Genomic DNA, 12,795 nt, shown 5'->3' with positions numbered 1-12,795 from the left:
CATAAATTATGCAAGAGGTCATCATAAAAGACCAACTGTAAATAGTAAGTACTTTTATATAAAAATACTTTTCTACAAAGCTTAGTCTCCCAACTGATTTATTCAGCCGTTTCAAATTGATCATGGAACTAATTACTTTGAAATAAATAATAATAATAATAAAAAGTGCAAACAAAACCAAACTTCTGATTCCAGGCCTTTTAAGACTAAATGAATAAATAAAATCTGGGCCAGACCTGGCCCCTGTGTCACAGTAATATGTATTTATCACTAATGTTTATCCATTTTATAGCGTCTTTTTATGGATTACATTTTCATTCATTGGGCTACATCTCGATGTTATTAATCTATGTTTATGTATTTTCACATATAGTAGCTGTTATGTCACTTTGATATAGCCTTATAGTTATGCATTGGTTACATCATATTTTCCCTTTCTTATTGCTTGTTTTACTTAAAAAAATAGCAATGCTGATCAGGAGAAAACTGGAGTTGATTTAATTTCCCACGGTGACTCCTCTAACTTTTGCCTCATCGACCTAAATTCGTGATGCGGCTCAGTAGTTTCATTCTGTCTGTGAATCTCAGCCGTGATTGGCTGTGTTTTCCAAAGCCCCGCCCATGACATGAACGCGCTCAAGGCTGAATGGAAATGACCAGAGAAAGTAACCACATTCATGAGGATAGTTAGCTGGAAATTATGATACTAGATATTATATAGATACCTGAAAAAAATCCTGACAATGCTGAAGTAAATTGCTCAGCCAGACAAAGCCTCACACACTCTGAAGAGGCAAAACACACACACACACACACACACCCTGGCCCCACGCCCTCTGCATATTTTATTGGCCGTTGAGGAGCTTTGGGGATTTCACAACGCATTTGATTGGCTGATACAGACAGCAATCACATGAGGGTGGCACCTGATTGGCTGAACCGTTAGGAGGAAGTCAAGTGTCAAAACGTTTCGGGGGGATAAGCTCGGAGTTGACAAAAGCGATCTGTCTCAGTTGAAACATTTTGGACACTGTTTTTTTTTATATTCCAGGCTGTGTCCTGGGCTGACAACGGCGGCGGGGATTACGTTATCTGTCTGAGAAACAAAGTGCAGTGCCGTGCTAGTGACTTGCGCTCTCCGTGGACTTGCCCACCACCGCACGGCAGAGAGAGGAAAGTGGGACTTTATTGTTCAAGGCTAGCTAACTAGCTTTGCTTGTTTTTGTGTGTATAGCGTGGACCGCAGGCTATATGGCTACGAATTACGAGCCGATATATGGACTTTCAGAAGATGAGGTAAGCATTTATAATGAAAAAGCTTTGTTGTGTAGACAGCAGCCATGATAGTGTCTCTCACAGGGGGGTTGAGCCGTAAATAGCTAACACCAACGCTAGCCGAAAAGCTAGCAAGCCCTCACCCACGGTAACATTCCGTAGTAATGTTCAGGCAGCTGTCAGTTTCCTGCCCTCTGTCTGCGTGTCCGCTGCTTTAAAAACCCTTATTCAAGTAACAGATGCAGCCCTTTGACTCCAGAGTATTGAAATTAAACCGAGCAACATTTAAAGCTTCACTATATCCTTTATTTGCATTAATGCACGAACGACTTGTAGCTCCAAAGTGCTATTCTGAAGCCCAGATGTGCAGAGGAGACATTTCTTGGGTGGAGGGGTTAGATGGCACGTAAAGCACATAAAACACCACCTTTTGTCAGAAGTCAAAGCTGTTTGATGGTGAGCTCACCACCAAACCAGTTAGTAGCGGAGGCACGTACGTCTTGCGCTGTTAACTGAGGACGATGTTGACTTATATGTTGAACTCTGCGTTGCCTTTGACACGCAGATGCAGACCGATAAGCGACGCCAAGATGCTAAGGTGGTTTTACTTGATTGCACGATAGTCACGAGTCAAAAAATAAGGACACGACTGAGTGTCAAATAAATTCACTTGCAAACAGAGCAGCTGCCTTATCAGAAACCCGACAGTCAATATCAGTGCATGCAGAAATAGTATGTTTTGAGGTTTGGATTGTGATTATAGGATGAATGGCTAAAATAATTTTTTCACATATATAATCAAGGTTCATAGAGGAAAATAGGGGTGTGAGTCTGACTGTTATCACTCTTTTAGCAGGATACAGGCGAGATTTGCATGTGGCCTTTATATACTAACTTAGTGGACAAATGTCTTGCTAGTTGCACTAAACAGTAACCCTTTTGAAACCTGAACAGACATCCGTTTTTCTTGTGCTGCATTCAGACACCCTACACATGTATTTAAACATTTGAAACCCAAGCAAAAAAGATGTAACCCTATTCAAAAACATGATAAAAAGGCAATGAGCAAATTGCAAGAAACTGGTTATAGGTGACAAGAAAACAACCTGAAAATTAATGTTCAAAAAAAAGAAAAGAAAAGAAATGTTAGAAATTGCAAAAAGGGGGGAAAATGCACAGAAATTATATTTCTGAATATAAGAATTATATATTCAAATATGTTAGTGAAAAAATATATATGCTGATTTTCTTAGGTTTCAAAGGAATAAACCAGCACATATGTGGATACATATTACATAAAATTCTTTTCAAGGTCATAACAGGTAATAATACACTTTATTTCACTGGCTTTGAGCAATCTAACTCATCCAGTGTTTGTGTTTGCAGTGCTTTCTTGATGAGGTAACTCTTTTCACTTTCATAGCCTTGTGGTGCCCTCTCTCTCAGTCATTACTGGAGGGGAAGCATGCCAGTAAAAAAAAATCCACAAACACAGGGAACTTGAGAAAGGGTCGGCTAGTTATTGGTTAACATTTACCATAACGCAGCCATCAAATCACATCGTGTAATCTCCCCCAGAGGGCTAATGGGTTAAAGACAATTGTGGGTCTACATTCCACGAGACACTGTACTTCCTGTGACCATGAGGCAAATATTCAGAAATGCTACACCCTCTGAACAAGGCCTTCGCTTGAGGTAACAGCTGGGTCCGTCTGGGTTCCCACCCCTCCCACTCCCTTCTGCGCTTCATTCTTTAACACTTTTCATATATAAAACTCTAAACGAATCGAGGTGAAGTTAAATATTAATTCTACTCAAAATACCCACCAAGAAGCAGTGTGTCAGTGATTAAACATCTAGAGAAATTTGAAGTTGCACTCAAGTAAAGAAAACAGTGTGCAGCTGTAAACCAAGCATAGTTTGAGATGGTTTATCATTAAATGAATACTGCACCCTCAAAATAATATTTTGCATATCAGGTATTCATCTCACGTTATGTTGAATTACCTAAAAAAACCCTTTGTTTTTCTCACATGCCTCTGTGGTGAACAAAGAATCCAAAATGAATATAATTCTTGATGAATTAAAGGCATAGGGGTCCACATTAAAAACAGCAAAACTGCATCAAAGCATCCATCTACAAACTGTCATGCAACTCATGCAGTGCAATCCAAGTCTCATTTATGGAGTCCAATGGTCAGTACTTCTAATACACATTCATTTATGCTTAAACCAACAAGAAGTGCGCCTGGGGAAGCAAGTGCGCGTTTAATCTCTGCTGTGCATTCCTTTAAGCAGAGTTCAAATGCAAGCGTTTGCCCAGGCGTGCTACTAGTCAGTTTGTTAGATTGTTTATGTGTAAGTGTTTTACATTGGAACATTTTAGTCAAAATTAATGTTTTTGGGAAGGACTGAGCATACGACTGGATAAATGAGACTGGGATTATACTGCAAAAGCTGTATGAGAGACCTGGGAAGCTGATGTTTAGATGTAGTTTTGCTGTTGTCAAACATGGCCCCCTTACACTCCAATTCATCAAGAATTTTCTCCCTTTTTGGATTCTTCGTTCCCCTTGCAGGCATGCGATTAAAAAAAGTTGTCTTTATGATTTCAACACAACACAGGGTGAGTAACTGATGTACAAATGATCATTTCGTTGGTAAAGTACTCCGTTAACTAACAATATTTTAATATTGCTTATGCAATGTCCTCTGCCAAGTTCTAAATGTTAAAGTCATTCAACACTCAATTCATTTCAAGGTCAGGGTCATTGACTTGAAAAATGTAGCTTTTAATGTTTGAAGTGTCTTGAATGTGAGGTTATGAGATAATTTTTCCTTGAAACTGATTGAATGCTTCATCTCATCGTCTCTTTCTTCTGCAGCATGAAACGAGAGTGCTGCGGGTTAAGGTTATTGCAGGAATGGATCTGGCGAAGAAAGACATCATTGGAGCCAGGTGAGCATCACAGGACTTTTATTTAGGGCAGCAGAGGTTTTTTAGGAGTTATACTGTTATGCCACTTTAATGTCATCATTGTGGGATCGATGTGGGGATGCAGGCTACTTCAGGTCAGGTTCACTGCCTCTGACAGTGCACCTCTTTTGGCCTTGCTAGTCCTGTATTCTAATAGGTTGGCTTGTGTTTGGCTCTCTAAAGCTCGCACATTTATCGTCATAATAATTGTTTCATAACATGCTACGTTTATGAGAAAAGCCAAACACAAGATGAGCCACAGATATGTTATCGCATGTAGCATCCTGCTCTTTCATTTAAAAGGACTGCTTTAGTTCGTCCTTTCAACCTTGGACAGCACGGTGTTATGCACTTTGACTACACTCCTGTACCTGAAAAAGAACTTAGGCTCCAGTTTTCATCAATGATTACCTACCTGCCTTTCATATCCTACCCATAACCCACCTCTATTACAGTTTTCCCAGATAAAAGTGTGACTAATAATTACACCACACCACACCACACGCTTTCTCACACGTAGGAAGACACAGATGTTAAACTTTTTTTAGGGTCCTGTGTTCATCAAGAGGCCTTTTCTTATGCTGTCAGACCTCCTCTCTCCTTGTATAATTCTGTGATGAAGTGTAACCCACTGTTATCACAACTTTTATGCAGCGTTACATAATACCGCTCTGTGAAGTTGTATTTGAAGATTGTGTTTTGTTGTTTTTTGCATGGCTAAACCCTGTGACTTCTGCCCTCTGAATTTTAATAACCTGCCTCTCTGTACCTGCAGTACTAGAACGCTGCAATCACTTAATAGTACACAGAGTGACCATCAATCACTGCGATATCAGTTAACTTTTTTTGAATGTGCTATTTATATGCTCTTAGTCCAGGCCACATGCATCATTCTGCCATGGGACTTACTTTAAGGGTAATACCTGTTTATTTTTAATGGGTTTAGATTAAATTACAAAAACTCATGCATTAACAGCCAACCATCCTTTCTGCTCCGGATTTGTTTTATTTTCCGGAAGTTTTAGGCTGCCATTACTTTCAAAGAAAAAATTTAAATGGCTCATTGACATACTTTTAGACTACTCATGGACATGCCGATATCTATGTCATATCAGGGTTCAAATTTAATGCTTTTTTTTCTCTTATGCGGTTGGAAATCTACGTGCCTAAAGTCAAGCCCTTATACAAAATGTCTTATTAGCTAACTGTTATCAGATAACAAAAAAGATTCAATTTAATTTGTCATGTTGCAATGATTTTCAAAAACTTGACGTGCCTTTAAAAACGTACCCTGTTTTATCTTCCTGTTCTCAAACTTGCAGCAATCTGCATAATGTAAAGTTGGAGATTTGCCCACATCCTCTAATGCCAGCCAACAAAACTCCTGTTTTAAGGGTATTTGAAATGCTTGCACTTCAGCTAATTAAATCTGTCTTTATATGCTGCTATTTTCTCAGCCAGTGCTGTGTATAGAGTTGCAACGGTATGAGGTATTGCAGTATTACAGTATTATAGTAGGCCTACTATCAGTGACAGTGACCCCTAAATGAATGAAACTTTTTTTGTTACTATATTTGAAACTTGAAACCTGTTTTTTTCAAATGTAAGTATCTATGTATAAAAAAATCTCCTTTTTGAACATAGCTAAAATAAAGATGAGATTCTCCATCCAGTGTTTGTCAATACCATGGCTACGTAAATGAATAACATGGCGTGATAAACATGTTATCAGTTTCGTTTATACCACAGTATACCTTGCAACTGGTATAACACTTAAACCCTAGCTGTGTACATGCAACTGTCAACAGAGATGAGAGGGAAGCGAGACGGCTCACTCCTTAGCTACTTCCGTCATCAGCTCTGGAAAAAAACAATGTGTTATGTTCTGTTTTGTACGTGATTTGCTAGATTTCCTAGCCTTGTGTGGAATTTTACTTGCCCTTAGCAATCAAGCAATTCTAATTGTAGAGCCCTGCATACACTAGGCCACACATTAAATAAGGTGCATGGGAGGAGAGTGAAATTAATTTTAAGACAGTCAAAAATGAAGATTATATCTACCGTAAGGATCCACATATATTTCATTATCTGCAATGATGCTTTTTTCCATTCAGAATTTACATGTCTGAGACAGTTGAATTGAGATTACTGCTCAAGAGTCAGCTCTGTCACCTACAAAAGTCCACATAATACCTGAATATGTCTGTACACTAAAATGAAATGCAAATAAAAGTACTGCATATTATTCTTTTACTGGATCAGTAATTTCCTCTGGTAAACAGCAAGCACGAGAAAATAAAAGAGTAGTCTAAATGAGACAGTGACCATATGGAGCAAAGCTTTACTCATAAAATCAAAATGAAATAGTTTCTTTCCAGACTAGGGCCGGGTAATATATTGGCATCATATGGTATCGTGATATGAGACTAGAATATCGTCTTAGATTTGGGATATTGTCATATCATAAGTGTTGTCTTTACCTTGTGTTAAAGGTTGCTTTACAAGAAAGAATTGTAATCTGAACTTCGTGGACTGTTTCAGCTGTTCTATCATTTGCCTTTACCCACTTATTCCTTATATCGACATTAGTGATGATTATTTGTCAAAAATCTCATATGATTTTTTTTAGATAGCATTAACAGTCACCCTGCAATATCATCACAATATCGTATCGAGGTAAAAAATACTGTGATTGCCATTCTTACCATGCCACAGTTTTTTTGGGGAAATACTTAAAACTGCATTTTTTTACGCACCTAGCATTTGGCTGAAATCACCATATGACTCGTGTAAGCCTCATCCTAATCTGAACACTGCCCCTACTGTTGTTTACAGTAATGCATTGTATCTGAGCTATGAGAAAGCGGACATTGTCGAAGAACGAGTCTGGCATGTTTAGCACTGTGTGAGTGCTCCTCAAAATGCCAGAGTGCATGTGTTAGCATCCTGACGCCCCGCTGGCAGGACAGCTCAGCCTGGCTCAGGAGAAATCTGAACTGTAATGAAGAAACACTGAATGAGGTCTGGATGTGTGGCGAGCTACCACAGGAGACAGTGCTGACTTGGCAGTCTGTCACCTCGTAAGATGCTCAAACAGTGCTGGCTTGTTCTTTTATTCTTTCTTTTGCTCCAAACCCGTTGCTGCTGTATTCTGCTGCCACTTTGATCTATTGTGTTCTGCTCTGTTATTTCGGACTAAGTGAAACACCCCGAGGTTTTGTTTTTGTTGTTCTAGCAAGGTGTTGATAGAAACTCGAGGAACTCGCACGCAGTCGAACAACAAGTGCGCCAAGCTACCATTTAAAACCAGCGACCCGTGCTAGCTTTCATCTACCACTGTTGACCTGAAGTAGCCTGTCTCCCTCCGCAGGATTTTTGTTGATAGAGGGAAGGAGACAAGAAGGAGTCTCAGTGCAGTCGAGATACAGTAGGGCCATTGTTTTAGTTGAGTCACAGCACATCACAGAAGCACACAAACACACAATCAGAGGCTGTGGGGTTCCTGGAGACGTTAATTAACAATCAAGTAACAGCAGTTTTGCTTTTGGTACATTCGCTGCTCATTTTCTAATATTTCCCATCCCTGCCTTTGCTCTTTTCCTTTCCCCCCCTCTCAGCTACTTCCTTCAAATCAATGCATGAATGTGCTCCAACTGGCAGGCAAAATCTAATTTTGGATACATCCATACTGGAATCACATTGCTGCTTATATCAAGTCTGGATGGCAAAAAAATATCCCCTGGAAAGTGATTATGGCAAATCAGATTTAAAACACATTCAGATGGTTTGAATTGCAATTTCAAATCAAATTTTACCTTGTGTGTCAAGTGTAGCCACAGCAATCAAAATTTCATTTATTACACAGGAAATGCAACACACACAACACCAACATCTCATCCAGGGCATGGAGAAAAAAAGATTTTAAACTCCTTGGTGTCATCTGGGAAGACTGAAAGCTAGTTATGGAGTTGGTGTGAGGAATTAGACAATGTGTGTCTCTGTTTTTCACTTAGCCAACAGCTTGTTGTTTTGAATGTCCTGAAATAACACAGAGGAGGTGTGTCCTGAAATGACTTCGGTTATATCAATGTATAGTATGCTCATAATGTAACAGATGGTGTTCACATTGATAGGAGTAATTTCAGGACACGCACAGTAGATGAGCAGCGGTGGGGCTGTGATTGGAGGCTTAATGGGAAATTTTGACCCCTCGGCAGTGCATTAGATGAGTAATAAGTCAATTAATAGATTTGTTAAGAAAATTGATCGTCAACTCTTTGGATCACCAATTATTGATTTAAGTAGTGTTTTAGACTGCTGGTCAGACTAAACAAGGCATTTGATGATGGTATGTTGGGCTTTGGGATATTGTGATTGTCATTTTTCACTGTTTTCTGATGTTTTATAAACCAAACCATTAATATACGAATAAAAAATAAGTGGCAGTTTAGTCAGTCATGAAATATTCAAGTCAGGTTTTATAGTGGATTCTGAATTAAGACGTGTTTACATGATAGATTTTAAAAAATCAATTTTCCGATTCAAATCGATCTTCACTTGACCGATCCGATTCATAAAATCCCATGATTGATCTATTAATATACAGCATGCCTTTTCCAATGCATGCATGAAGCTTTAACTATATTACTCTGGTGTGGTCAGCCTTTGTTTTTTCCTGCAATGAGATATGGTCATGTGTGAGACACTGAACCTATATTGCGCAAAACATGCTGGGAGCTGCCCCACTGAAGGCTGAAGAATAGCAAAGCAATATGTGAGACGTGCACATTTTAGGTTAAATATTGTAATTCCAAAACCATTTAAGGAGACATACCTCAGATACACAATCTGCAAAAATGCAGAGGGCATACAGTTTTAAATTTTAATCAAGAGGTACATATAACAAGGCTGTACAACAGCAATCTTTATTTCCTTGGTTGGTGGCAGGTACAGCAGAATGACTGTTGTAAACATTAACAATAAGAGAGAGCGAGGAAGTGCAGCTGTAAACAGTGTAACTATGTATTTAAAAAAAAAAACCAAAAAACCCTCAGCCACCATGTTTAACTGATAGTGCCACCTCTCCTCATGCTACCTGTGTTACATTATGTAGACTACACAAAATGCAATTGTTGTGGACAGACAACAGGAATGCATATGAATGTGTAAAAGTGATTTTGTAATCCAGGTTTAGTCACAAGTTAAATGTTTCATGTAGGAATATGCTTAGTCACTGATTGAAACCATATGCACTATCATCACACACTCAGACCTCTTAAAAATTTCTCTTCTCAGGGAGGTTTTTAGAAATGTTACAACCCGAAACTGTCCGCTGTGTTGCCTGTTGGGACTGAGATCAGTAGAGTAATTGGTCTGCCTGGTGAATAGTGCAAATTTGCCTCTCTATCCAGAACACGCTGGAGATTTTCTCCCCTGTCAGCACCTTCAAATAAACCAATTGGCTATTTTTAAATGGCACAGTCACATACTCTGCTTACTATTTATGCTGCTCACCTCAAAATGTGTTGCAATTTCTATTTTTAGCTCTCTGCTTTGTCAATAAGACATTATAGCCTTATCTCATAATACCCAAATGCAAGCAGTTTTTATCTGCTGGGGTTGTTGGTGGCAGACTCAGGTTTCAGGTCTGGAAACAAGCAGTGTGTCAGAGTGAAGGTAGCCTAGAAATACAGGCTCTGGCACCTGCGTCCACGGTTAATATGATGCTAGACTGGAAGTGGGACAAACTAAATTTAGGCACACTGAGCTGTGCAGCATCCTGTATGCTTTTGTTGTACAACAAGGGGATTCCTATTATACCCAAAAGTGTTTTTTCTGTAGATAGCATTAAAAACTTAAGTGCTTAAAGCTACAGTATCTTTTATCAAGACAGTAGTGCATTAGACAGATGATCTGTGAAAAAAATCATGTTCCTCCTCCTTCTCGTAGATTCTTGATGGCATCTGCTAGAATCCACCACAGCTGCTGGAAAACAATAAATCAGAGCAGAGGAGTCTCTAAAGCAGCTGTCAGTCTCTCCATGTGAACTGCAGTTAAACTGTCAGACTAGGCGGCACTGATCAAATATGAATTGTTATTCTGTTACTGCATTGCCTATTTCTTTCCTGAAATGTTTGCAGAAACCTGTTTTGATACACTGTTTGTTTAGTTGTAAAATGAGAGTTTGTGACCCGCCCAGTGGGCTCTGTTTGGTTTTGGCTTGACTGTTTTCAATATGGCAGCTGAGTCCCAAATGTTCTCATTTTATAGCTAAACGTTACACTAATGAATTATTCTGAAAACATATGAGTTGAGAAATAGACAAGGCAGTGTCAGAATCTTGATCCATATTTGATCAGCGCTGCCTATTTTGGCGGTTTGACCACACAAGCAGTGACGGACATGAATTACTGACTCTGATTCTGTGTGTTTGTTCATATGCTGTGGATTCTTGCAAATTCTGTTAGAAGCACTACAAGGAGGCAGAGGAATATCATTTTTTTATGTGCTTGTTTTTTTTCCTAGATTTTTTTGGGGGGGCTTTTTCCTTTATTGATAAGACAGCTTCAGCATGAAGGCAGGAGAGACAGGGGTTGACCTGCTGTAAACAACAGCAGGTTGGTATTGAACCTGCTGCTACTGCAGCAAGGACATTGCCTTTATTCGTGGGGTGCCCGCTTACGAGCTGAGCTACTAGATGCCCCCCTTTTTTTTCACGGATTGTCTGTCTCATTTACTACTGTGTGGATTCGGTGACAGTTTTGGAAAATATGACATATATTTTTGTTAATTAAAGTTACTAACTAAGTTGCCGCTTTGTCAAATTTTTACTTCTTAGTCAAATATTGTTCGAGGTAAACCATAATTCTGTTCAAATATTTTCATCATATTTTGGCTTTTTTTTTAGACTGTGGAAAAAAAGATTTGGAAAAGCATTGTTTTGGTTCTAAAGTGTGTGTATTTTGTTGTCAGCAATACTATCTGTAAATGTTTGAAATGTTATTGGATAGATAAATAATATGACTGTGTGGAGCAGATTTGTAACTGTGAATGTAGACTAGCTTCACAGTTCACAGTGAGAACTGTGAAACACTCGAGATAGAACTGATTTTTTTTCTTGTTTCGTTTCTGCAGTGATCCTTATGTCAAGCTGTCCCTTTATGTTGCGGATGAAAACAAAGAGCTTGCCTTAGTCCAAACAAAAACCATTAAAAAGGTAAGTCCTGAAGTAAGACATGATTTGATGCATGTATATGTATTATAGTGCTGCTCCTTTCTGTGTTCTGCACAGACCTTTGGCTCATAGTTTCAGACCTAATGAACTCTAATGTGTTCGCACCGTTCAGATTGGCCACTCCTGCACAGTAATCCCCTCCCACACACCTGCACTACGCATTTACTGTCCAGCCTATTAAAAATGGGTTTGTTCACTCCCCTTCCTGGTGACAGGTTTGAGATTAACCGATCCTCCAAATCTCTCCACCCCCAGCACTACCTTTCCCACAAATCAAGGCACATGTCACATCTTTAGAGATGGAAACCACAGGAAGGTACCAGAAGGCAGTGCTTCCTTTTCTGCTCAGTAGAGAGCAGAGGGAGACACTGGGCAAGCTCGTTTCCCCTCAGTGGCCTATTTTGGGGAGGAAATCTATTCACAGCAGGGGGAGCTATTACTTGCTATTAGTGTAAACTCTTCAGAGGATATTTTAATGCTGAAGTGGGCTGTGATTATGAACCAAATCTCCATATCCATTGCTCACATTGTAGAATGCTCTGGGCCACATGTTTTAAAATAAAGTCCGTAGAGTTTGTGTGAATAACATGTAATGCAGAACGTTTACTTCATGTTATTCTGCATTACATGCTCTATTATAAGCAGAGTTGAAATCCCAACGAAGCTGTTTGCTTCTAACACTGTAAAGTAGCCTGACTCAGCTTCTTTGAAAATGCCTCCTTTCTTGCTAGTTAAGGTACATGTAGCTGCCAGCTTACCCTCTGCTGGAGTCGGGCAGCTCAGGCCTCCATGCAGGCAGACATATGCTGCCAGTGGCCATGGTTGCCTCACTGGATATAAATAGCTGACAATGCACTGCTATGTGGAGCAGAAAATGAAGCATCACTGCTCGGCTCTTCCGTGGGCTCTGTGTGTCTTTAAGTGGGACACCTTTGATGGCGTCTTTGTCGTTGAGGATGAGAGTATAGCTGGTGGCAAGATGGCATAAAAAATGATGAGAAATGAAGAGGTGGTCTGATATTAACATTAGGAACTATAAGTTACCTTACGCATACACCAAACATTGATATTTGGCGTTCTTTACTGGAAATTTTCAAGAATTTGACAGATTTTAGAGTTAAATTCAGGGTTCCCATGGTCTTACCATTCCTGAAAAAGTTAGGATGTTTTCCATGCCTGGAAATGCTTTGGGACTAACAGAATATTCTGGAAAAGTGTTTTTCCCCATCAGAAGCAGTTTGAGTTGCAGGGTGGAAGATAATTGATCTGTCGGTCTGATCAGAGCTGATCAGGTCAGTAGATGAGAGGA

At 39.4% G+C, this 12,795-nt stretch overlaps 1 protein-coding gene across 2 annotated transcripts in view; it reads left to right on the top strand.

The window, feature by feature from the left end:
• The first annotated feature begins 945 nt into the window (after nt 1-945).
• nedd4l (NEDD4 like E3 ubiquitin protein ligase) overlaps nt 946-12,795 on the top strand; it is a 58,577-nt gene continuing 46,727 nt past the window's right edge. For both annotated transcript variants that reach the window (XM_042509807.2, XM_042509805.2), the window contains exons 1-3: nt 946-1,296; nt 4,161-4,234; nt 11,387-11,468. In XM_042509807.2, coding sequence (XP_042365741.2) covers nt 1,252-1,296; nt 4,161-4,234; nt 11,387-11,468 — 201 coding nt within the window. In that variant the 5' untranslated portion in view covers nt 946-1,251. The remainder of the gene's footprint in view (nt 1,297-4,160; nt 4,235-11,386; nt 11,469-12,795) is intronic.

This window comes from Plectropomus leopardus, chromosome 20 (genome assembly GCF_026936395.1).
Source record: "Plectropomus leopardus strain MGB_pleo_1.0 chromosome 20, ASM2693639v1, whole genome shotgun sequence".
Lineage (NCBI taxonomy): Eukaryota > Metazoa > Chordata > Actinopteri > Perciformes > Serranidae > Plectropomus > Plectropomus leopardus.
The sequence above is the reverse complement of the archived record's forward strand: the minus strand, read 5'-3'. Positions and strand labels throughout refer to the sequence as shown.